The sequence below is a fragment of the Schistocerca piceifrons genome, chromosome 4 (assembly GCF_021461385.2).
Source record: "Schistocerca piceifrons isolate TAMUIC-IGC-003096 chromosome 4, iqSchPice1.1, whole genome shotgun sequence".
In the NCBI taxonomy this organism is placed as follows: domain Eukaryota; kingdom Metazoa; phylum Arthropoda; class Insecta; order Orthoptera; family Acrididae; genus Schistocerca; species Schistocerca piceifrons.
In genome coordinates this window covers 600,493,911-600,521,123 of record NC_060141.1, presented here as the reverse complement: position 1 = coordinate 600,521,123, position 27,213 = coordinate 600,493,911, and the positions used below count along the sequence as shown (strand labels likewise).

At 42.5% G+C, this 27,213-nt stretch overlaps 1 protein-coding gene across 1 annotated transcript; it reads left to right on the top strand.

Moving 5' to 3' along the window:
• The first annotated feature begins 2,888 nt into the window (after positions 1 to 2,888).
• On the top strand, positions 2,889 to 26,927 carry LOC124796044 (E3 ubiquitin-protein ligase TRIP12-like). The gene is made up of 4 exons (XM_047260129.1): positions 2,889 to 3,060; positions 3,217 to 3,510; positions 6,342 to 6,444; positions 24,041 to 26,927. The coding sequence occupies exons 1-4, from the start codon at positions 2,889 to 2,891 to the stop codon at positions 26,925 to 26,927; spliced, it is 3,456 nt and encodes a 1,151-aa protein (XP_047116085.1).
• The last annotated feature ends 286 nt before the right edge of the window (positions 26,928 to 27,213 follow it).

Genomic DNA, 27,213 nt, shown 5'->3' with positions numbered 1-27,213 from the left:
GTTGATGTATATCAACGCCTGTCGGCAGCATAGGGTTTGGTAGGCAAAGGTTTACCTGTGCAATCTATTTTCCCTGGCTCAAAACGTGGATAACGCAATCTGAATAGTCATTGAAGTATTTATTCTACAAAGAAGTTACACTACGTTGGTGCAGTTGAAAGCAAATGGCGAGACTGTGATTCTGTTTGTCCTAACAAGCTGGAGTAGTGGTACTACATCCTTTCTCGATGCGTAGCATTATCTCAGGTGACGGTCTTGGCACAGGCGTTGGCAGAGTAGGGGTGTGCGGCGGCGTGTAATTCCTCATCGTGGGCACGAAATACGCGACCTAGTGGGGAGGCGATCTGTAGGACGCTGAAATCTGAGCAGATTCCAGTGTGTGACACTCCCGTTCACCAGTCATACCAATCTCGCTCATTTCTACAGCAGTGGGCACAAGGAAACCCAGAATCTATTCTGTAGGAATCAACATGGATTCCGGAAACAGCGATCGTGAGAGACCCAACTCGCTTAATTTGTTCATGAGACCCAGAAAATATTAGATACAGGCTCCCAGGTAGATGCTATTTTCCTTGACGTCCGGAAGGCGTTCGATACAGTTCCGCACTGTTACCTGATGAACAAAGTAAGAGCCCGCGGAATATCAGACCAGCTGTGTGGCTGGATTGAAGAGTTTTTAGCAAACAGGACACAGCATGTTGTTCTCAATGGCGAGACGTCTACAGATGTTAAAATAACCTCTGTCGTGCCACAGGGGAGTGTTATGGGACCATTGCATTTCACAATATATATAAATGACCTAGAGTCGGAAGTTCCATGCGGCTTTTCGCGGATGATGCTGTAGCATACAGAGAAGTTGCAGCATAAGAAAATTGTAGCGAAATGCAGGAAGATCTGCAGCGGATAGGCACTTGGTGCAGGGAGTGGCAGCTGACCCTTAACATAGACAAATGTAATGTATTGCGAATACACCGAAAGAAGGATCCTTTATTGTATGATTATACGATAGCGGAACAAACACTGGTAGCAGTTACTTCTGTAAAATATCTGGGCGTATGCGTGCGGAACGATTTGAAGTGGAATGATCATGTAAAATTAATTGGTGGTAAGGCGGGTACCAAGTTGAGATTCATTGGGAGAGTCCTTAGAAAATGTAGTCCATCAACAAACGAGGTGGGTTACAAAACACTCGTTTGACCTATACTTGAGTATTGCTGATCAGTGTGGGATCCGTACCAGATCAGGTTGATAGAGGAGATAGAGAAGATCCAAAGAAGAGCGGCGCGTTTTGTCACAGGGTTATTTGGTAAGCATGATAGCAAACTCAAGTGGCAGACTGCAAGAGAGGCACTCTGCATCGCGGTGTAGCTTGCTGTCCAGATTTCTAGAGGGTGCGTTTTTGTATGTATCGAATATATTGCTTCCCCCTGCTTATACCTCCCGAGAAGATCACGAATGTAAAATTAGAGAGATTAGAGCGCGTACGGAGGCTTTCCGGTAGTCGTTCTTCCCGCGAACCATACGCGACTGGAACAGGAAAGGGAGGTAATGACAGTGGCACGTAAAGTGCCTTCCGCCACACATCGTTGGGTGGCTTGCGGAGTATAAATGTAGATGTAGATGTAAAGATCAAACGTCATGAATAAGATGGTATGAATAAGATGGTTCTCGACACAGTGATGTCCAAACTGTGGATACAGCTATGACTTCACAGAAGCTCCCCAGTCAAGACCACTGCCAGTGTGAAGTCATCCTCAGGTCACCTGGTCCAAGTGCAGCCCACTCATAACTAGAGTCAAGACCAGATTTTTCAGTCCAGACTGGAGTCTGAATCAGAAGATTATTTCTACCATCATCACCTTTCCATAAAAACATCGTAATCTCGAAAATTGCACCAATGCAACCATTACCACATAGGTTTTGTGCCAATCATAAGACTCCCCTTTAGCTCGTCTGCTCAAGCACCCTAACCAATAATATTCTCTTTGCTGCCGGAGAAGCAGCCTTACAAATTTCTGCACAGGGAAGAAAACACGCTACGCTCCCGAATTATGTTTGCCATGGGCACTTCCGGTAGCATGTTTTGAGAGCTTTCGTTTGAGCCCGAAGTTAACAACGCATTTACCACAGAGATTATTACCTTGATGGGCTGAACATTACAGCATGTTCGACCAGGCGCCTCGGCTAAAGTAGGACAAGGGCTTCTTTGTCCCATCAGGGACCATTTCAGAGCCGCCACAAATGCCACAAATTTTCTGTTCTATCCTAAAATTTTTCCAAAGATATGGCAGGCAGAAGGACAATACTACCTGATGGTTCTGTCTATAGCATCCGGTCCAAGGCGTACATGAAAACTCGCGGACTTTTATGAACACCACCTCTATACACAATGGGCGCTTAAGACACTGCCAAACGACTTGACCGGGGGACTTACTTTCTCTCCTGCGCCTCTGTCCCTGCCCTGCCGTGGTCAGAAACCCCTCAGATATATCCAGGTGGGCTGATTTTTTTTCTCTTAGGGTGGAAGTATTGTATGCACACTGCAAGAAATTCTTGGGACTAGTATTTCATCCCCAGTGACGACTAACTGCACCAACGTCGATTAAAGAGCAAGATAAAGGAGGGAACCGTGATCACAGTTAAAACTTAATCGTGATTAAGTTGTCTCTGTGCTGCACCAACGTTAAACGCCAATTGCCAAAACGCGGTTAGCTAATCGGGAGTTTGACTGCGGTTAACTCCGCGTGTTACAAAGCAAAGCGCCCATATACATGTTAAGATAATGGTATTTGCTGTCTACCTGTGGCAAAGGTGTTGTAACCGCCTTGGTCCGGTACTGACGCGCATTTTTCATGTTGTTGGCGTAAAGTGAGCGTTGCTACTGAACTATGGTGAACAAGAAAAGGACGCCGAATTTTTCCAAATTCGAAGTAGACGTACTTTTGAACTTGGTTGCCTCCGATTCAAGTATATTAGAGTGTAAAAAAACTGATGGTTGCACAGTTAGGGAAAAACTGGATGAATGGGAAAATACAGCAACACAATTTAATTCAACTCCAGGTAAAATTTAATTTTATTTGAATCATAAATCAATAAATATCTGTTACTAATGTAAATTAAAACACTATTTTTCATGGTGCTTAGATTAACATTGAATAACAGTTCAAGACACACAACAAAAATGATATCGGCTACTACAAAATATATCAATTTCAGGTGTAACGAAAAGAAAGTCTGAAAAGCTTAAAACATGTTACAAGAATTTGAAGTGGAGATTGCGGAAGGATTTGGCTGAAGAGAAGGTTCAAGTCTATAAAACAGGAGGAGTGAAGGCATTACCACTACCTAAAAAGAATCCACAAGACACAAAACTACTGGAAATAGTTGGCTCATCACTGAAGCCACTGGTAAATACCTTTGATTCGTATGCACAGTACAGTGTAAAAATGGATATAAATGTAGATATAGTTGATGATGCAGCAGTTGGCGACGGCAGCAGTACCACAAACAGTAATGGAACTGCCGGCCGGTGTGGCCGAGCGGTTCCAGGCGCTACAGTCTGGAACCTTGTGACCGCTACGGTCGCAGGTGCGAATCCTGCCTCGGGCATGGGTGTGTGTGATGTCCTTGGGTTAGTTAGGTTTAAGTAGTTCTAAGTTCTAGGGAACTGATGACCTCAAAAGTTAAGTCCCATACTGCTCAGAGCCATTTAGTAATGAAACTGTAATTGCTGCTGAAGCTGGCGAAAGCCTGATCCCAGCACAGGTTGTCGCAGAGAATATTCAACAACCCTTCCTCCAAACCTTCAAGTGCAGGAACACAAGAAACATGCAATCGGAGAAGGATGCCATCGAGACTTAAACCAAGTTCCTCCTCTGCTCTGGACAGTGTTATGCAGAAGAGGGTGGAAGTACTCCAGCAGCAGCTGGAAATGACGTAGAGAGAACATATGAGGGAAATCAGAATAAAAAAATCTCAAAATTTTGGTACTAAAAGAAAAATTAAAATATTGGAAGTGGAAGAATTCTACCGAATGTAATGTAAATGTTTAAAAACATGTTGTTATTTGTGCACTATAATAATTTGAAATAAAAATAATTACAATTAAGTAACAGCTTACCTCAGTGAAAATGTTCATCAATTATAGTGCGACGTATTGATCGTCCTGGTAATGTGTCATCATGATACATTTGTTGACCGGGAGGCATTGGCTCATTATCGTCGATATCGGGGCCCCTGTTGCTACTTAATAGCCTGAGCAGCCGCATAATTTCCACATCTTCTGGTGGCTCTTCCTTGCTTGTGTTCCTTGCAATATTATGCAAGACAGCCGTACTCACTATAACTGCCATTGTGTTTCGTGGATTACTCCTCATTTCCATAGATAAAATGGGGAGTCTCCTCTTCCACAAACCATATTGTCTCACCACAGTGTTCCTTGTTGTAATGTGAGACCTATTATATCGGTGATCTGACGCACTCTGTGGATTTGAAAGTGGTGTCAGTAAGTAAGGTCTGCATGCATAGTCACTATCTCCTAGTAAGTGACCGACTGGTATTCACCATTTTCAAAGTGGGGCCTTCGACTACAATTACGAAATACACTCCTGGAAATTGAAATAAGAACACCGTGAATTCATTGTTCCAGGAAGGGGAAACTTTATTGACACATTCCTGGGGTCAGATACATCACATGATCACACTGACAGAACCACAGGCACATAGACACAGGCAACAGAGCATGCACAATGTCGGCACTAGTACAGTGTATATCCACCCTTCGCAGCAATGCAGGCTGCTATTCTCCCATGGAGACGATCGTAGAGATGCTGGATGTAGTCCTGTGGAACGGCTTGCCATGCCATTTCCACCTGGCGCCTCAGTTGGACCAGCGTTCGTGCTGGACGTGCAGACCGCGTGAGACGACGCTTCATCCAGTCCCAAACATGCTCAATGGGGGACAGATCCGGAGATCTTGCTGGCCAGGGTAGTTGACTTACACCTTCTAGAGCACGTTGGGTGGCATGGGATACATGCGGACGTGCATTGTCCTGTTGGAACAGCAAGTTCCCTTGCCGGTCTAGGAATGGTAGAACGATGGGTTCGATGACGGTTTGGATGTACCGTGCACTATTCAGTGTCCCCTCGACGATCACCAGTGGTGTACGGCCAGTGTAGGAGATCGCTCCCCACACCATGATGCTGGGTGTTGGCCCTGTGTGCCTCGGTCGTATGCAGTCCTGATTGTGGCGCTCACCTGCACGGCGCCAAACACGCATACGACCATCATTGGCACCAAGGCAGAAGCGACTCTCATCGCTGAAGACGACACGTCTCCATTCGTCCCTCCATTCACGCCTGTCGCGACACCACTGGAGGCGGGCTGCACGATGTTGGGGCGTGAGCGGAAGACGGCCTAACGGTGTGCGGGACCGTAGCCCAGCTTCATGGAGACGGTTGCGAATGGTCCTCGCCGATACCCCAGGAGCAACAGTGTTCCTAATTTGCTGGGAAGTGGCGGTGCGGTCCCCTACGGCACTGCGTAGGATCCTACGGTCTTGGCGTGCATCCGTGCGTCGCTGCGGTCCGGTCCCAGGTCGACGGGCACGTGCACCTTCCGCCGACCACTGGCGACAACATCGATGTACTGTGGAGACCTCACGCCCCACGTGTTGAGCAATTCGGCGGTACGTCCACCCGGCCTCCCGCATGCCCACTATACGCCCTCGCTCAAAGTCCGTCAACTGCACATACGGTTCACGTCCACGCTGTCGCGGCATGCTACCAGTGTTAAAGACTGCGATGGAGCTCCGTATGCCACGGCAAACTGGCTGACACTGACGGCGGCGGTGCACAAATGCTGCGCAGCTAGCGCCATTCGACGGCCAACACCGCGGTTCCTGGTGTGTCCGCTGCGCCGTGCGTGTGATCATTGCTTGTACAGCCCTCTCGCAGTGTCCGGAGCAAGTATGGTGGGTCTGACACACTGGTGTCAATGTGTTCTTTTTTCCATTTCCTGGAGTGTATTTTACTATCGTGGACAGAGCCAGGCCACCGAGCCACAATGTCCCGTATTATTAAATTGTATTCGCTGATTGTTTGACAGTTAAAGGAGAAATATGATTCCCAATTGCGGAAACATTTTGCAGTCTGTCACCCAGGTCACTGAATCCTTATGTAAGTGCAATCCACTGTACCAATCACTCCAGGAAATCCAGCCAATGTGTTGAAGCCGTCCATCACAGAGCGTACTTAATTTCGAAAAGGAAACTTTATATATTGACGAGACATTGTTGCTATGGTTCCCGACACTTCACTTATAATTCTTTGTGCCCTTGTAGAGTGTATATTAGCACTGTCACCAATTACTATATTAAATGCTCCAGTTGCGTACGCCCTTAATGTCATCAGAAGTCTGTTCATGGGCGAGACCGGATTGTTTGGGTAAGTTGGAGATTCTAACCTATCGTGGATTTGATCCAATAACCACCACACCGTTTCTTTTGAAACACCGTAATCTTCGAAAGGATTTCCCCTTTCCACAAGTACACCAACACGGTTGCAACGATTTATATGTTGAAGACATAGCATTTCTTCGTCTTCTATGCCATCTAAGACGTCAAAACGCGCTGCCATGTTACGTATTTACAATAAGCTAACCACTATCAATTCGAGATAATCGACAATTCGAGCTCGGTTAACTTTAATCGCGATGAAATCCCTCGATTAATTTTGATCGAGGTTGGTGGAGCCGAATATCGAGTTAATCAGGGTTGAATGCTGACCTGACCGCGGTTAACTTTTAATTGGTGTTGGTGCAGTCGGCCCAAACTGTTTAAGATGTGCATCTCCCTAGCAGCTGCATGTGGCCGCCTGCTTCTTCTCAACTCCAGAGCATACAATTTGAAGGAGCGCTACCGTAAAGATCGTGCATGCATTACCAATGTACGTTCTTCAATCAACACCTGCTCATGTTGATAATTTCCTGCCGTCTCACAGAAAACGGTATTTGCGGTACAATAACAGCATTAAAGTATAGCCTTGAATATGAAAATAAGTGACTTGTCTTCCCTCAAAGCTTAAAAAAAAATGAACAACTACAGATTTTGGATTCGCTTATTTTTGAGTATGTAAATTACGAGTTATTTTTTTAAACTCTGTATCCTTGCAATCACCAAGCAATGCAAACACCTCGCCTTGGACTAACAGTTTCGGCCGACGAAAAACAGTGCAGTTATGTATTAAAGAAAACCTCGAGTGGTAAGGGCACTGTAGATTTCAATAGTGCTCAATGAAACACCATAGCAATGTAAAAAGAAAAAATTCCCGGATGGTTTCTGAAATCTGTTGCATATTTTCATGTCTTATGTATTTAGGAAAATTATGGCAGAATGGACTCCTGTGGGACAGCCAGCAAGTTGCTTGAAAACGTGAGCTAATAATTTTTCTACATTTCCGTTAAAATTAAAGAAATTGTACTGTTACGATATTTACGAAGCAAATTTTACGTGTTAGATAAATATTTCAAAAGCTAATGTTTATTTATCTTTGTGAGTATATTTAAAGTGTTTTCTGTAATATGTTTTGTTGATATACTTTAAAGTGATATTTTGAAAGAATTTTGGTAGATAAACTTAAGGAGAGCATGGTAGTCAGAACTATAAGATTATGCAAATATTAATAATCAGGGCTAGGAAAACTGTTTCAGTAGAAATAAATATAATAAGATTTCACAAACCAGTAGACTTTTCATTTGAAATATTTTTGTCGAACTACTGAAATTGTATTTGAAGACAAAAAGCATATTTCAAGTATCTGCCATAAAATAAAACGACATATGATTTAAAGGCTGCTCCTAAGAACTGAGATACCGCGTTTATAATGTTTCCAAAATTCTAATTTTGTCTGAACGAAAAAATCACAATTCCGAACAGAAATTACCGAAGAGGATGTGTAAGGTACCTCTCATTTGCAGATAAGAGCGCATTTTACTTTATTTCCAGTTCTACTGTTTCACATACGCCACAGAGTGTGCACCACAGTCAGCAGTCATCGATAGGATGCCCTTCGATCTATTCATGCTGCAGACCATGCTCTCATACCGTTAATAGTTGGCTTATAATCAGTGTGAACATGTTCGTTTTATGGTGTTTCTTAAAAAAATGTCCATAGTGGCATCTTGTCTGAAAATTATTAGAAATATCTTTCATACTCCGACGGCACTGTTAGGGCTCTGCAAGGCGACACAAAACTACGAGAGCATCCAAACATAACAGGTAGGCGGAATTCTTACAAGGCGACTCACTAACTGAGTTCAAGGACGGACTGGCTTAATTATCGCAAAAATCGGTTGGGAATGTGTGTGCAGTTATACTGTGCACCCCTCATACCACCATCTACGGACTCAGCGGGTAAACTGAGACATTTCTGGAGGTTTAGTGTGAGTGGGGGATTGCTTCATTTGTGACCGTTTGGGTCGATAATCTGCCGATTTTCCTCCTCCTCAATTTGTGCATTAAGATTCTAGGCAGAATGAATGTTTTTTTCTTCATATTGCTTATTAATGACGTGGCAGACAATATTAACAGTACCGTCACACTTTCTTAGATAATCTAATTATCGATATTGAAACACTATTGGAAAAAAACAGCACGAAACTCCGCTAACATCTTGACAAGATTTCAAAACGGTAGAAAGTTTGCCAATTTCTTTTAAATGTTCAGCAATGGAAAACTGTACACTTCATAAAAATCGGAAAAGTGGTATATAATGACAACAAGACTAATGAGCGACGAATAGAATAAGTCGATTTATATAAATACCCATATTCAACAGCAATTCCTAGTGGTATGAAATGGATTCATCACATTTACACTATTGTAACTAATGCTGGTGGCAGACTGGTCTTCACTGGCAACATACTGGAAAAATGCAGTCAAGCTACATACGAGTCTGCTTGCTAATCATTTGTGCTTTCCATATTTGAATATTGTTCAATTGTGTTTTAGACACACATCTAATAGGACCAATAGGGAATTCTGAATCCACACAAACTATTCGCAGTGTATGTTTGGTCCACGGAGAGCGTCATGAAAATGTCTCAGAACTTGACTAGGAAGACCCCTGAAGGTATTCGCCTATTATTTCTCGAGAAGGGTCAGTATGTGAAGAATGGTGAGACATTCATCATCCCCATACATTACACTTCGATGAAGATCGTGAAGAGAAGATTATATTAATTACAGCACACCCATAGGGTACGACAGCAACGGTAAGAAACGCTAAGTACCCACTGCAGTGCACTGCATGATGGTTTGAAGAATGTTTAGATAGATTTAAATCTTAGCATCTTTCTCTCGATCCAATCCGAAATTAAATTCACGCGGTTTCTACATAGGAGGGTCCTGTCTCTGAATATCTGTCACTACGAAATTTATTACGAGCCCACCAATAAATATGCTATTGTTGTTGCTTCTTCCACTCCAGACACAGAGTTCGGTCAGCACTTCGTACTCTATTTTGCATAGGAAAATAGCCACTAGCCCGTCTCAGGTGACTAATTATGGTGACAAAGCAACTATGAGCTCAGTTCGCGGTCCATTACTTCCTTAGGTAGTATCTGCATTTCAGCACCTGTGGCTGCAGCGTTTGGGAGGAAAGGACCACCATTTCGGACATTGTCTTTGTGAAGCCATGTGAATAATATTGATATTGTTCTCATGCTAATGTCTTCTGAATCGGAATGCAGGGTTGTCATTGCACTAAAAATCTCTCCTGATTCAAATCTTCAATCAGCCTCCAGACTAAACTCTTAGTAGTAATAATAATTTATGTTATCCGTAGATCACTTATACATGAATACTGCACATGTCACGGTTTTACAATTTGAGAATACCAACAGCATAATTCACATATAGACCCATTTACATGCATACAGATCTACACTCCTGGAAATGGAAAAAAGAACACATTGACACCGGTGTGTCAGACCCACCATACTTGCTCCGGACACTGCGAGAGGGCTGTACAAGCAATGATCACACGCACGGCACAGCGGACACACCAGGAACCGCAGTGTTGGCCGTCGAATGGCGCTAGCTGCGCAGCATTTGTGCACCGCCGCCGTCAGTGTCAGCCAGTTTGCCGTGGCATACGGAGCTCCATCGCAGTCTTTAACACTGGTAGCATGCCGCGACAGCGTGGACGTGAACCGTTTGTGCAGTTGACGGACTTTGAGCGAGGGCGTATAGTGGGCATGCGGGAGGCCGGGTGGACGTACCGCCGAATTGCTCAACACGTGGGGCGTGAGGTCTCCACAGTACATCGATGTTGTCGCCAGTGGTCGGCGGAAGGTGCACGTGCCCGTCGACCTGGGACCGGACCGCAGCGACGCACGGATGCACGCCAAGACCGTAGGATCCTACGCAGTGCCGTAGGGGACCGCACCGCCACTTCCTAGCAAATTAGGGACACTGTTGCTCCTGGGGTATCGGCGAGGACCATTCGCAACCGTCTCCATGAAGCTGGGCTATGGTCCCGCACACCGTTAGGCCGTCTTCCGCTCACGCCCCAACATCGTGCAGCCCGCCTCCAGTGGTGTCGCGACAGGCGTGAATGGAGGGACGAATGGAGACGTGTCGTCTTCAGCGATGAGAGTCGCTTCTGCCTTGGTGCCAATGATGGTCGTATGCGTGTTTGGCGCCGTGCAGGTGAGCGCCACAATCAGGACTGCATACGACCGAGGCACACAGGGCCAACACCCGGCATCATGGTGTGGGGAGCGATCTGCTACACTGGCCGTACACCACTGGTGATCGTCGAGGGGACACTGAATAGTGCATGGTACATCCAAACCGTCATCGAACCCATCGTTCTACCATTCCTAGACCGGCAAGGGAACTTGCTGTTCCAACAGGACAATGCACGTCCGCATGTATCCCGTGCCACCCAACGTGCTCTAGAAGGTGTAAGTCAACTACCCTGGCCAGCAAGATCTCCGGATCTGTCCCCCATTGAGCATGTTTGGGACTGGATGAAGCGTCGTCTCACGCGGTCTGCACGTCCAGCATGAACGATGGTCCAACTGAGGCGCCAGGTGGAAATGGCATGGCAAGCCGTTCCACAGGACTACATCCAGCATCTCTACGATCGTCTCCATGGGAGAATAGCAGCCTGCATTGCTGTGAAAGGTGGATATACACTGTACTAGTGCCGACATTGTGCATGCTCTGTTGCCTGTGTCTATGTGCCTGTGATTCTGTCAGTGTGATCATGTGATGTATCTGACCCCAGGAATGTGTCAATAAAGTTTCCCCTTCCTGGGACAATGAATTCACGGTGTTCTTATTTCAATTTCCAGGAGTGTAATTTGGGAAGGATGAACCACATTGTCGGCCGTGACCTGAAGTAATTTAGGGAAACTACGGAAAATCCAAATCAGTATGCTTGGATGGAGATAGGAGCCTCCACTCTCCCGTGTAAACGGTCAGGTTGCTTAAAACAGTGCTACCTCACCCGGCTTATCTGTTCTTTACAATACTGTTTTGCAAAGAAGTTGTTTAATATTGTAAAAGACTACTGTTACACTGTACATTCATCTCTCACTCCCAGACCGCGACTTAGTCCCCCTAAACAATTTAACGGAAATTGCAGTATGGTAGCATGACCACTAGGTATGGTGCTGGCGAGGTAAAATATTCCTCCATTCAGGTTGTGTACATGGCAGTACAATACGGCCGTTTTTCCTAGCTATTGTATGTGTGAGAGAGAATACTCCTCCGTTCACTTGTATCCACTAAGTTCAGACCACTTTCTTATTAGAAACACATCAAAAAAAGTGTTGCATCACCTCGTTTTCCAGAACACCTAAACATAGACGTTGACTGTGGATATTGTATCCCAGACACAGTCCCTTTGACTGTTCAGAGGTGTCACTAAGCCTGCCCAAAGTTGTAAACAACGAAGCATGAGTACCGTCTATTAGACAGAGGGAGCCAGACGATTGTTGCTTTGCGCCAGGAAGGGCTCTCAACAAGGAAACTGTCCAGGCGTCTCGGAGTGAACCAAAGCGATGTTGTTCAGACATGGAGGAGACGCAGAGAGACAGGAACTGTCGATGACATGCCTCACTCAGGCCACCCAAGGGCTACTATTGCAGTGGATGGCCGCTACCTACTGATTATGGCTCGGAGGAACCCTGACAGCAACACCACCATGTTGAATAATGCTTTTCGTGCAGCCACAGAACGTCGTGTTCAGACTCAAACTGTGCGCAATAGACTGCAATAGGCGCAAGTTCAAACCAGGCGTCCATGGCTAGTCTATCTTTGTAACCACGACACCATGCAGCGCAGTATAGATGGGCCCGACAACATGCCGAATGGACCGCTCACGATTGACATCACGTTCTCTTCACCGATGTGTGTCGCTTATGCCTTCAACCAAACAATCATCGGAGACGTGTTTGGTGGGAACCCGGTCAGGTTGAACGACTTAGACACACTGTCGAACGAGTGCAGCAAGGTGGAGGTTCCCTGCTGTTTTGGGGTGGCATTATTTGGGGCCGACGTACGCCACTTGCTGTAATGGAAGGCGACGTAATGGCTGTACGATACATGCATGCCAGCGTCCGACCTATAGTGCAACCATACTGGCGAGGCATTCGTCTCGATGGACAATTCGCGCCCCCATTGTGCACATCTTGTGAATGTCTTCCTTCAGAATGACAACATCGCTCGACTAGAGTGGCCATCGTGTTTTCCAGACATGAACCCTATCAAGCATGCCTGGGACAGAGGGCTGTTTATGGACTACGTCACCCACCAACCACTCTGGGGGATCTAGATTATATTAGACTACATTTCCTTTCATTCCAATTGATCCGTGGTGAGGAGGTCCTCCAGAACGTAGAACATGTCAGAAAAACAATTTTACATGACTAGTATTTAAAACTGAAGCAAATAACCTGATGTACCTTCCACTGGTCCCAAGTGGAATGATAGTCATTTTTTTAATGAACACTATATGAAAGAATCATTTTACAAACACTCATTTACTAAGATCGCATTAAATGCACTGAATTTAAAATTTTAAAAAATGTTTCTTATTTATAAGGAAATAAACACTTAGTAGAGTACTGCAATACTTATTTACAGTGAACACATTAATGCTCTGAAATGGTGCAGAAGTTAGATTGTACTTACACACACACACACACACACACACACACACACACACACACACATAAATCAGCTGGTTGTACTGAGAAATTCATTAATGGAGTAGAAGGAATTGGCCACCAATAAATCATTTAGGCTTCTCTTAAACTGAATTTCATTGGTCGTTAAGCTTTTTATGCCTGCTAGCAAGTTACTGAAAATGTGTGTTCCTGAATAATGCAGACCTTTTTGTACAAAAGTAAGTGACTTTAAATCCTTGTGAAGATTGTTCTAATTTCTAATATTGATTCCATGAATTGAGCTGTTGGTTTGAAAAAGTGATATGCGAGAATGTTTAATGACAAATTTCATCAAGGAATAAATATATTGGGAAGAAGAACTTAGTATCCCTAGTTCTCTAAACAGGTTTCTGCAGGATGTTCTTGAGTTCACACCATATATAACTCTTATTGCACGTTTTTGTGCCCAGAAAACTTTAGCTTGGCTTGATGAATTACCCCAAAACATAATCCTATATGATATTATGGAATGAAAATAACCATAGTATGCCAGCTTTTTCATTTTTATATCCCCTATGTCTGACACAATTCGCATTCCAAATAGAGATTTGTTAAGGTGCTTCGGCACTTCTGTGGTGTGCACCAACCAGTTTAATTTATTATCAAGCTGTAATCCCAAGAATTTAACACTGTCAACTTGTTCCATCTGCTTGTCATCGTATGTTAGAATACTTGTGGGACACCCCTTACAAGTTCTGAACTGCATGTAGTGTGTTTTTGCAAAGTTTAGTGACAAAGAATTGGCTAGGAACCAGTGATTAACGTCCACAAATATGTTATTAGCCGATCTTTCAAAGATTACACTTGATTTGCTATTTATTGCAATGTTTGTATCATCAGCAAACAAAACAAACTTGGCATCTGGTAACGTTAGTGATGAAAGGTCATTGATACACACAAGAAAAAGTAAGGGCCCTAAGGTGGAACCTTGTGACACCCCACTTGTAATCTTTCCCCAGTTACATGATGCCTGATAGCTTTATACATGTCTCTTTCTTAATAACACCCTTTGTTTCCTGCCAGAGATATAAGATTTGAACCATTTTGGAGCATTTCTGTTACACCATAATATTCTAATTTACTTATAAGGATATTCTGGTTTACACCATCAAATGCCTTTGACAGACCACAAAATATACCAGTTGCCTGTAATTTTTTGTCTAATGAATTAAGTACATTTTCACTGTAAGTGCAGATAGCCTTCTTAATAACAGAACCCTTTAGAAATTGGAAGTGCGACTTTGACAGTATGTTAATTGTGCTAAGATGGTTATAAAGCCTATTGTACGTTACCTTTCCTACAATTTTTGAGAATGCTGGCAAAAGTGAAGTTGGACAGAAATTTGATGCCATTTCCTTATCTCTGTTCTCAAACAGTGGCTTAACTTCAACATATTTCAACCATTCTGGAAATATTCCAGTGATAAACGACTGGTTACACAGATATCTTAATATGTTCCTTTATTCAGAATCACATTGTTTAATGAACTTTGTTGATATTTCATCACACCCACTAGATATTTTTGATTGTAAAGATTTTATGATGGACATTACTTCTGTTGAGATAGTGAGGGTCAAATTCATATTATGCAAGTTACTTGAAATGTCTGATCTGAGGTATTCCATAGCGGCATCTACACAACCTGACAACCCCATCTTTTCTGTAACAGTCATGAAATGTTTATTAAAAGTTCTGCAACCTTATCCACATCTGTCAACAATGTATCATTTACTCTTAATGCTATTTGTCCCCCTTCATGTCTGGTTCTACCTGCCTCCTCCTTCACTATATCCCATATTGTCTTTGTTTTCTTATCTGATGTGACTATCTTCTCCTTATAATATATTTGCTTTGATGTCCATATTACAGTCTTTAATATTTTGCAGTATTTATTGTAATGTGCTATAGCATCACTATCAGAACTGTTACGGATTGACAGATATGGTTTTCTTTTTGTTTTTCAAGATGCCTCTATTCCTTGAGTAATCCATGGCTTCTTTATAGACTTTGCTCTAATCTTGGTTAGTTTTGGGGGAAAACAGTGTTCAAATAAGGTAAGCACTTTCTTAGCAAAAGTGTTATATTTTTCATTCATGCTGTGAGCACTGTGAACATCACTCTAGTGAATGTCTCTGAGGAGTGTCCTAAAATAATCAATTTTTGAGTTATTGATTACCTTTTTGAGCTCAGATTTAACAGATTTTATATCCTCTTCAGTATTAACATTTAACAGAAGGAACTGCATGTCATGGTCTGAGATGCTATTGACTATTGGATTTGTAATATAAATTTGTTCATTGGACTTTTCTATAAAGATATTATCAATGGATATTTGTGAGCAATTGGCTATCCTAGTGGGGAACTTTACAGTGGGAATTAAGTTGAATGACAGTGATACTAACTCAAATAAGTTATTATTGTGATGTTATTTAAGGAAATCTACACTGAAGTCACCAACCACTATTTCTATGCTTTTGGTTGTTAAATGGGCCAGTACAGCTTTAAGGTGGTTTATGAACAGATTAAAGTTACCTGCAAGTGCTCGACATACACTTAATATTATGACGGTTTTTTGTGAAATTCTACTTCTGTTGCATGTACTTCCATATCTATTCTAGGTAAAATTTATTAATGTCTATGTTCTTAAATTTATGACAGTTCCTGATGAATGTGGCAACTCCTCCTTTCTCCATTTCTGCTCTACAAAAATGAGATGTTCAGAGAGGCAGATTATGTCAGCTGGGCCTGAGGACTCTAATTCATCCATGCAGATAATTAATTCATTAATTTTATTTCTCAGACTGTAACACCATAGCTCTAATGCTGTGCTGATTTATTTTGCTTTTGTTTCATTTAATGTTACATTGCTGTGCTTCTGTAAATGTGTTTGTTTGAATAGGTAACACAAAACTGTATACTCCTTTCTTTGTTAAAACTTTGATGTCATGATTTGATTGTATGCTGTGTAGCATATCTCTCGTTTAAAGGCTTTGACCCATTTGGAGGGAACAAAACTTACTGTATATAATTGTAATTTTTTGTAGAGATGTCAATATGTGTAAATGTTTTGTTTTATTTAATGCATTTGGTTGCTGTTATGTAAATTGCTGATCCTCACTTAGGGTTCTTAGTTAGTTTGTATGTAAATGGTGTAGTAGTTCCCCTCGGGAACGGAACTGTGTGGTGCGCGCAAACTGTGGTTGGCCTAGGTGGAAAAGGTGGAACTGATAGTCAGTCGGAGACGAGCCAGCAGTCGGAGACGAGCTACGAATCCGTGCACTGCCATTATAAAGGTGCACATTGTGCTGATTCAGAGAGAGGCTTTTCCTGCTTCTTCCCAAGGCCTCGGATGGATGGATAAATAGCTGGAACTATTCTGGAGTTTGTATCTATCATCGCCACCAAGAAATGACAGAGTCCAGCAATTCTGCCTAAAATTCCACCTACCAACATGCAGTTGCCACCACATTGCGCAATCATTGCAACGTAATACTATAATGATGTACAGTGAAGGATCAGCTTAATGGACGTGCTAATGTGATGAAATATAAGGTAATTTGTATCTGAAATTATGTACCTACCTTGATTTTTCTCCTCATCATAACACCTCTCAGGTTCCTCTCCATTTGAGCTAAAGTGATATCCGAGTGTCCTTACTAAAAGAAATTAAAGCGCAGTATTTTGCTAATTAATGCCTCTTGAACTTAGTAAAAGGAAAGTTAAAGTTAATGTAGCAATAGAGTGAGTTAAAGTAAATGTTATTTGCTCAAAATAATTTTCCTATTAAAACTGCTATTTAAAGTGCTGTTGCTAACTTCAATATTAAAAGTTATTAAGACTGAGGCTTATAAGGCAAATGATCACATTATTGTCTGTAGTAAAATTCTTAAAGGTGAGTCAGTTCTTGCAATTTGGTCAGTATTGTGTTTCGCTGTAGTAAAAGTGAGAAAGATGCAGTTGTGGAACATTATATATTCAAGTTTGCTAAGTGTTTGTGTATCTTGTGTGTTAGAAGTGCATGTTAATAGTAATGTTATAAAGATCATTCACTTTATGTAAGCCTGAAAGTAATAGGGTGTTTCGGTATCTCTTATAATTTTTGCAAATAGCTTGTGCTGCTCCAGTTGTCAGCTTCAATCTTAAAACATATGTGTGTCAGAGTTCATTGCACTCGCGTGTGGCTAAGTCTAGGTTGTGTTTGTCCATTATAGTTACTTATACCTACTTTCATAAACGAGAACGTTAATCATTCTTTTTCCTAATTAGGCTGGCGACCGTTTTCTTTATACGTTAAACAGTGCAGATAGGCAAAATTTTATTTATTACTGTTCAAACATTTACGTAAATCTGACTTTCATTTCCGATAAGCCACCTCTGTTAGGTACAACACGGTCAACTTAACAAAATTCCTCCCAGAGGGTAACACTGCTCTGCTGCTTTGTACCATAATTGCTTTTACAAAATAGTTTTATGTCGCAACCTGTTTCTAGCATTGAGGTTATGGTGCAGTAGTAGTAGCAGACAGGAGTGTTATACGTGGCTTTTCCGTGACAGGTCTATTTGTTCTGTTGGGGACATACTACGTAATAAACCAAACTTGGTACTTCATAGTATAAGCTACGTAAATACGCTGTTGCAGTGTTATAAGTCCTCTAATATTTTGATGCAATAAAGATAGCTGACATTTCACATTGACTGAGGTAAAATTGGGTAGAGTTGAGATTTCAACTGATTGTTGAAAATCCTTAACCAACAGCTGTTTATGCTGATGTAATAAGCTAGAATTATGTTTCTTTCTCAAACTGAAGTTTTGTTTCAGTCTGTAGGTTATTATCAATGAACTTGTGGACAGTATACCATGACGAATACAGGCATGCATCAATGCAAGAAGATTTGCTTCTGGGTATTAGAGGTGCCGGTGTATACAGCAATCTGGACCACCACCTCTAAAGGTCTCGCTGTATGGTGATAAAACATGCAGTGTGTGGTTGCATGAGCAATACAAAGGGTGGAAATGATGTTTATGTTGATCTCTATTCCAATTATCTGTACAGGTTCTCGACCTCTGTGAGTCGAGGTGATGCAAAACGTTTTTTGATGTGTGTTCATGGGAAATGTATTTCCATTTACTAACTGGAACTTCTTGGCATTTAGACATCTTCACATCCATTCATTTACAGTAGTTCAACCTCCCTTCATATCTCTTCTCTGTTAGACTGTTGTAATCTCCCATTATTATTATACATCCATTTCACGAAACAAGCGTTGACAACTACATTGAACAACATTCATTTAATCATCACCCGCAGCGAAATGAGATTGAGACAGTGTCAGAAAGGGACCGATTCTAATGGTTAAATCATCCAGTGTAAGTTTCCCATTGTTTCACAGGACCGCTTAATGAAATTTTCTGAATGCTTCCTTTAAAGACGACACAACCGAATTTTTTCTTCTACCCTTCCTTATACAATGTCTGCCAATCACGATCTCGTCATCTGAAGGACTTCAAACCGTTATCGTCCCACCTTCCTTTTAATCATCGCTTATTATTCTCCAGGTTTTCCTTCGCATTAAAGCAAGCTATTATGTGAATGCATTACGCAAGGGATATCCCAGTACTCGTGCATGTCTGTTAAACAAAACTGGAACATGATCACGCTTCATACTACGTTCTGCGTTAACTGAGATCTATGATGCATATAACAAGCGTGCTTAAAAATACTGCAAATTGCCGGTAGTCCCCAACCCACCGTCAGGCTGTTCGCGTTTTCAGAAGCCACGCGAAAACCCACTCTACTACTTCGTGAGTTTTAATTAAGTGCCGCGAATATAGGTGGCATGTTCTCCGTGTTTTAAGCGTTGCATTTAATTACCCTCCCCTCCGTTGGAGACACTTGTGTCCTGCTGACGGGAAAATATTACCTGTCACGCGAAATTGACTGAAGTCCCGTCATTATCGGCCGCCAACGACTGGGAAGGGACACGATGATAGGGAACCATTCCGATAACTGAAACATTGGGCTTCCGTGAGCAAATGACTGAAAAAAGATAAATGGGTAAGGGCTCTCATCAACCGGAACGAGACCAGGACGAACGATTCCCATAGAATATCAAGAACTGCGCCTCAGTGTGGTAGGTCGTGGATGTGGACGACGGATGCGACAGACTGTGCACTTGTTCTCGCTAATTGGGTGAATTGTTTACCAATAACAATCGAGATAACGAGAGCTTCACAGCATCCTGTAACTAGCACCCAGATGAGGGAGCCATACTATGCTATGAGTCGGTTGCTTTGATTTCCTCTGTCGGTTCGACCTCTCACTTTACCATCACTCTCTCTCCCTCTCTCCCTCCCTACCACCCTAGATCCCTCGCCCCCCCCCCCCTCTCTCTCTCTCTCTCTCTCTCTCTCTCTCTGAGGAGAACGCAAAACAGGTTACTGTAATCTCGTTACAGATGGGACAGTCATGAACTATGCCGTGTTTCTGTTGGTTGGACAACAAACCCCAATAAACTTCTTTACAAATACTACTATAAAAATCTTCCTGTAACATCAGATCCCAACACTTTATCGTATGCAACAGGGACTTAATGAGACAATAAATGTTTGCGCTGTCCTCCGATTCTTGGTGACAACCACGTGCAAACAACAGCAATAACTCGTCAGTGACCTCTTAGAAAAAGCGTATGTGACTTACGAACTTCCCCTGATAGCTATTTTTTGCGAAACAATAATCCACAGACCGAAATGTGAAACGGAAGAGAAGAATGCAAACATAAAACTCTGATAACAATTTTGTCAATCCACATAGAGGAGAGAAACAAAAAGTCACCAAAATACTGCTTACAATTAAAGAAACAAAGTTATTAAACGAAAAATAAGAACGTATGAATTGAAGCTTACATCTTTTCAGTATTTATTCAGCCTTGACTTTTAAATACGAAATATCTAACCCATATATGAACGTCATATGTAACATAAAATCTTTTCACAGTGAGATAAATAGTAAATGAACTTTTAGCTTGTAGTGTTTGCACGTTTATCTCATAAAATTCAATTCTACAAATTTCAATATGTTGACATTTCATAGCTATCCTTAAACAACCTGCCTAAAATTGTTTCGTCTGACATGTCTAACATGACCAAAGTACTAAATGCTGTTGTGAATGATACTCCCCTAAAAGACAATAAAATTTCATAATACCAAAAAAACTAAACAAGTTATCTCGCTTTGCATCATCTTGAAAATCAACTGTGGACTTGTATCTCCACAATTCAACCAAAATTTGAACTTTGACAGTTGTTTACAGCCGTTTTCCTGGCAAGCCCTGGTAAAGACGTATCTAGCTATTGTTTATTTTGCGACAAGAGTCAACTTCACTAGTGCAACATGAAATAGATTCTTGAGACTCAGAAAGATATAACTATACGTGATAGTGTGTGCTTAGTTCACTAGACATATGAACTAGCAAGAGATCGGTTGCTGACTCTCGTGTAATGGAAACGTCTGTCCCATGCATATGCTTGGGAAGTCAGTACGATCTGTTGATCTGTAACAACTCGGATCATTACTTGTGTACAACCACTAATCTTTCAGTGCGGAAGTAGTTTCTGTATGAGCGTATGATTTGCAACGGCTGCACTACCGCATTTACCGTTACATTCCTTTCGGAATACTTACCTAGAAATGCTGACAATCACACTATCATAATAGTAATACGCTAATATCGAAAACTGGATTGCCGGTTTTTAATGTTAGTTGTACAAGGAGTCCACGAAACGTATGTAGTTCGCATGATACATTGTAATATGTTGTTCTTGTGGTCTTCAGTCCTGAGACTGGTTTGATGCAGCTCTCCATGCTACTCTATCCTGTGCAAGCTTCTTCATCTCCCAGTACCTACTGCAACCTACATCCTTCTGAATCTGCTTAGTGTATTCATCTCTTGGTCTCCCTCTACGATTTTTACCCTCCACGCTGCCCTCCAATGCTAAATTTGTGATCCCTTGATGCCTCAAAACATGTCCTACCAACCGATCCCATCTTCTAGTCAAGTTGTACCACAAACTTCTCTTCTCCCCAATCCTATTCAATACCTCCTCATTAGTTACGTGATCTACCCACCTTATCTTCAGCATTCTTCTGTAGCACCACATTTCGAAAGCTTCTATTCTCTTCTTGTCCAAACTAGTTATCGTCCATGTTTCACTTCCATACATGGCTACACTCCGTACAAATATTTTCAGAAACGACTCCCTGACACTTAAATCGATCCTCGATGTTAACAAATTTCTCTTCTTCAGAAACGATTTCCTTGCCATTGCCAGTCTACATTTTATATCCTCTCTACTTCGACCATCATCAGTTATTTTACTCACTAAATAGCAAAATTCCTTTACTACTTTAAGTGTCTCATTTCCTAATCTAATTCCCTCAGCATCACCCGATTTAATTTGACTACATTCCATTATCCTTGTTTTGCTTTTGTTGATGTTCATCTTATATCCTCCTTTCAAGACACTGTCCATTCCATTCAACTGCTCTTCCAAGTCCTTTGCTGTCTCTGACAGAATTACAATGTCATCGGCGAACCTCAAAGTTTTTACTTCTTCTCCATGAATTTTAATACCTACTCCGAATTTTTCTTTTGTTTCCTTTACTGCTTGCTCAATATACAGATTGAATAACATCGGGGACAGGCTACAACCCTGTCTCACTCCTTTCCCAACCACTGCTTCCCTTTCATGCCCCTCGACTCTTATAACTGCCATCTGGTTTCTGTACAAATTGTAAATAGCCTTTCGCACCCTGTATTTTACCCCTGCCACCTTCAGAATTTGAAAGAGAGTATTCCAGTTAACATTGTCAAAGGCTTTCTCTATGTCTACAAATGATAGAAACGTAGGTTTGCCTTTACTTAATCTTTCTTCTAAGATAAGTCGTAAGGTTAGTATTGCCTCACGTGTTCCAACATTTCTACGGAATCCAAACTGATCTTCCTCGAGGTCCGCTTCTACCAGTTTTTCCATTCGTCTGTAAAGAATTCGCATTAGTATTTTGCAGCTGTGACTTATTAAACTGATAGTTCGGTAATTTTCACGTCTGTCAACAACTGCTTTCTTTGGGATTGGAATTATTATATTCTTCTTGAAGTCTGAGGGTATTTCGCCTGTCTCATACATCTTGCTCACCAGATGGTAGAGTTTTGTCATGACTGGCTCTCCCAAGGCCATCAGTTGTTCTAATGGAATGTTGTCTATTCCCGGGGTCTTGTTTCGACTCAGGTCTTTCAGTGCTCTGTCAAATTCTTCACGCAGCAACTTATCTCCCATTTCGTCTTCATCTACATCCTCTTACATTTCCATAATATTGTCCTCAAGTACATCGCCCTTGTATCAACCCTCCATATACTCCTTCCACCTTTCTGCCTTCCCTTCTTTGCTTAGAACTGGGTTGCCTTCTGAGCTCTTGATATTCGTACAAGTGGTATCTTCTCTCCAAAGGTCTCTTTTAATTTTCCTGTATGCAGTATCTATCTTACCCCTAGTGAGACAAGCCTCTACATCCATACATTTGTCCTCTAGCCATCCCTGCTTAGCCATTTTGCACTTCCTGTCGATCTCATTTTTTAGACGTTTGTATTCCTTTTTGCCTGCTTCATTTACTGCATTTTTATATTTTCTCCTTTCATCAATTAAATTGAATATTTCTTCTGTTACCCTAGGATTTCTATTAGCCCTCGTCTTTTTACCTACTTGATCGTCTGCTGCCTTCACTACTTCATCCCTCAGAGCTACCCATTCTACTGTATTTCTTTCCCCCATTCCTGTCAATTGTTCCCTTATGCTCTCCCTCATACTCTCTACAACCTCTGGTTCTTTCAGTTTATCCAGATCCCATCTCCTTAAATTCCCAGCTTTTTGCAGTTTCTTCAGTTTCAGTCTGCAGTTCATAACCAATAGATTGTGGTCAGAATCCACATCTGCCGCTGGAAATGTCTTACAATTGAAACTTCCCTTTGAACAATTTATATATGGCTGTGCTTAAACTGATACACAATATTTTGTTAGCGCAACGCAATCTGACTTTCAAAAATCCCTACAAAAAAATGGCCCTGACTAACATTAAACTATACCTTTCACAAATCACTTACCTCACAAAAATCTTCGCTGCTCAAGCTACTGCAATACAGGAGCGCCACTACTGCCAGCTAAATGAAAGATTCAAACTACTGAAGGCACCAACTACTGATAGGGATAGTTAGCAAATGAAAGATATTAATAGAGAACGAACAATGTATTTACCTTGATATCATCATATATAAATATAGCAGTTCATGACAAATTACAAATCTTCGCCATCTCTCTCCCCACATCCACCACTGCTGGTGGCTCACCTCCAACTGCCCAACGCTACGCGCTGTTCACAGCCAGCTGCCTAACACTACAATGGCAGACAACAATGCAAACTAGCCACAGACTGCACACAGCACAGCCAGTGATTTTCATATTGAGCGCTACGTAACGTTGCCAATAAGAAAACATAAACAGCCTACTTACATAGCCCCCATGCTCCTCACAAAAAATTTTACAAAATTTTTTTTGGGCAGTGGCCAATAATGATTTGATAAAATTTTTCATAATTACAATAACAAAGAAATCAAATGCACACACTTATTGATACAATTTTGGTCAAAAGCTAAAATTTTCTCACAGTTTATAAAGACAGTCCTGATCATTCATTACGGTAATCACAGGTTTTTTTTCACAAAGTCTCATTAGTAAAAGAAATTGCACACAGAAGTAGTGGAAGCCCCAACACAGGTGAGGGGCCCGTGTTACGCCGGACCTCTCGCAGCAAGGCAACCACGGGTTCGTGTGCCAGTAGCAGCCGCCGCTCGTCCCGGGCTGGAAAAGCCTCCTTGCCTGGGGCCACTGCTGCTGCCGCTGCGGCGACAGCGACGGCTGCAACATCATCAACTGCTTCAGGAGCTGCCATGTCCTCTGGTACCCAGGAAACAACGGGATCAGAATCTCATCCAACAAACAGTGTTCCAGGGGGCAATCAAGTTCCTGTTGAAGAGCCTGCAAGTGCTGCCTCTGCAGTTCCATCAGCATCGGGTATTCCTTCAGGAATGCCGTCAAGTGCTCCAGACAGTGAGAGTGATGATAGTGAAGTAGGACGTTTGCAGGCACTTTTGGAAGCGAGAGGACTGCCACCTCATTTATTTGGTGCATTAGGACCTCGAATGCAAACCCTTCTGCATCGTAGTATGGGTGCCAGCTCGTCTTCCAAAGCACAGCAGCTACTTCAAGGTGTTCAAGCGACAGGTGATGAAGGACAACAGCTTCAGGCTGTTATGGAGATGTGTCAGATGTTGGTTATGGGAAATGAGGACACGCTGGCTGGATTTCCGGTGAAACAAGTTGTACCTGCACTTATTACACTTCTTGGGATGGAACATAACTTCGAACTGATGAATCATGCCTGTCGTGCCTTGACATACATGATGGGGGCCCTTCCGAGATCCTCTGCTGTTGTCGTGGATGCTGTACCTGTCTTTCTGGAAAAGCTGCAAGTGATTCAGTGTATGGATGTTGCAGAACAGTCCCTCACAGCTCTGGAGATGTTATCTCGCAGGCATAGCAAAGCAATCCTCCAAGCACGTGGTGTGTCAGCCTGCTTGATGTACCTTGACTTCTTCAGCATCAATGCACAGCGTGCAGCCTTAGCTATCACGGCAAACTGTTGCCAAAATTTACACGCTGATGAATTCCATTTCGTAGCAGATTCAATGGCCTTGTTAGCAAATCGTCTAACACAGCAAGACAAGAAAAGTGTTGAGAGTGTGTGCTTAGCTTTCAGTCGGCTTGTGGACAGTTTCCAAGCAGATCCTTGTAAACTACAGGAGATAGCCAGTCCAGAACTGCTTACAAATTTGCAGCAACTGCTTGCTCTGTCACCACCAGTAATTAGCACAGGGACATTCATTACTGTTCTTCGCATGATGTCAGTGATGTGCTCAAATTGTCCAGATCTTGCACTAACTCTGCTCAAGCAGAACATTGCAGAAACATTATGTTACCTGCTAACTGGATCAGGGGACTGCAGTAATGAGGAGATTGAACTGGTGTCTCGCAGCCCACAGGAGCTGTATGAAATAACTTGCCTTATCGGAGAGCTTATGCCACGTCTACCTACTGATGGAATATTCACAGTTGATGCTCTTTTGGAAAGGCCAAATAACCATGTTCATGATACCGTTCAATGGCAGTGGAGGGATGACCGTGGCTTGTGGCACCCATACAGTACCATAGACTCTCGCATAATTGAGGCTGCTCATCAGTCTGGGGAGGATGAAATCAGCTTATCGACACTAGGTCGAACCTATACAGTGGACTTTCATTCAATGCAGCAGATAAATGAAGACACTGGGACAACGCGGCCAGTCCAGCGTCGTCTGAATCCTGTGTCTCTAGCTGCTACTGTGGATATGAGCTCTGGGACTGTTACGGCTGGAAGCAGTTCGATGTCTGTCAGTAGCTCAAACCCAGCAGACAATATGCATTCCACAGGTTCTCATGCAAACATTGTTAGCCCAACAACAAGTATTCAGCTACCTCCTTGTTTTGGTGGTGGATCATCAGTTAGTTCAAATTCAGAAAGCAACTTCAGTGAAAATAGTGGAATCAGCAGTGCTCAAATGAATGGCAGTAACAGTTCCCGTGATGCACGTGTTGCATGTCTGCGTGAAGAACATGGACTTGCTGCTTCATTCATCCGTTCTTTATTCAGTGTTTTGTATGAGGTATACAGTTCGTCAGCTGGACCAGCCGTTCGTTGTAAATGTTTGCGTGCCTTGCTACGAATGGTGTATTATGCTTCTCCAGATCTTCTTAAGGAGGTACTAAAAAACCAGGTAGTATCTAGCCATATTGCTGGAATGATGGCTTCTCAGGATCTCAGAATTGTAGTTGGAGCATTACAAATGGCAGAAATTTTGATGCAAAAGCTTCCTGATGTGTTTGGTGTTCACTTCAGGAGAGAAGGTGTGATGTATCAAATCAAGCAGTTGGCAGATCCTGATGTGCCATTAGGAGTTAACCTTCCAAAAGGCCAGAACAGTGTTGGAGGTGCTTCAGTGCCCCTGAAGCAGGAATCAATTTGTTCTCTTGCACCACAGCCTGGCCCTTCGTCTGCTCACATCTGTAGCAGTAGTAGCCAGCCAACTGTTAGCAGCAGCCCTACTGGCAGCAGTCCAAATGGCAGCATTTTGCAGCTCGGTGGGAGTTTGAACAGCCAGCTGGGCAGTGGAGCAAGTCTGGTTTTTAGCAGCAGTAGCAGTCAGAATCTGAATCAAAGTCCTGAAGCCAGACGCATATTCCAGCAGCATGAGTCATCTAATTTGGGCGATGATGTGAGGTCACCAAGTCCATCACAGCTACGTCTAAGTGATGTTCTAAAAAGGAAGCGAACACCTAAAAGAAATATGACATCAAACAGGAAATCTCGTCAAGATGATAGTTTATCCTCTTCAGTAATGCAGGATTTTTTCTCAAAAGCAACTTCACTGGGCAGCTCTGGAAGGTCCACACCAACAGGTACAGCCCGTTCCCGCTTTGCAGGAGCAACTTCTAAAACAACAAGCTTTTTAGCAAGTCTTAATCCTGGCAGGGTCGCCATATGAAACTTCCCTTTGAACAATTTATATATGGCTGTGCTTAAACTGATACACAATATTTTGTTAGCGCAACGCAATCTGACTTTCAAAAACCCCTACAAAAGAATGGCCCTGACTAACATTAAACTATACCTTTCACAAATCACTTACCTCACAAAAATCTTCGCTGCTCAAGCTACTGCAATACAGGAGCGCCACTACTGCCAGCTAAATGAAAGATTCAAACTACTGAAGGCACTAACTACTGATAGGGATAGTTAGCAAATGAAAGATATTAATAGAGAACGAACAA

Coding starts and splice junctions, on each gene's coding strand:
- LOC124796044 (XM_047260129.1), top strand. CDS start 2,889: ATGGTGAACAAGAAAAGGACGCCGAATTTTTCCAAATTCGAAGTAGAC. Junction 3,061..3,216: donor ACAATTTAATTCAACTCCAG/GTAAAATTTAAT, acceptor TATCAATTTCAG/GTGTAACGAAAAGAAAGTCT. Junction 6,445..24,040: donor GGCGAGACCGGATTGTTTGG/GTAAGTTGGAGA, acceptor AATTGCACACAG/AAGTAGTGGAAGCCCCAACA.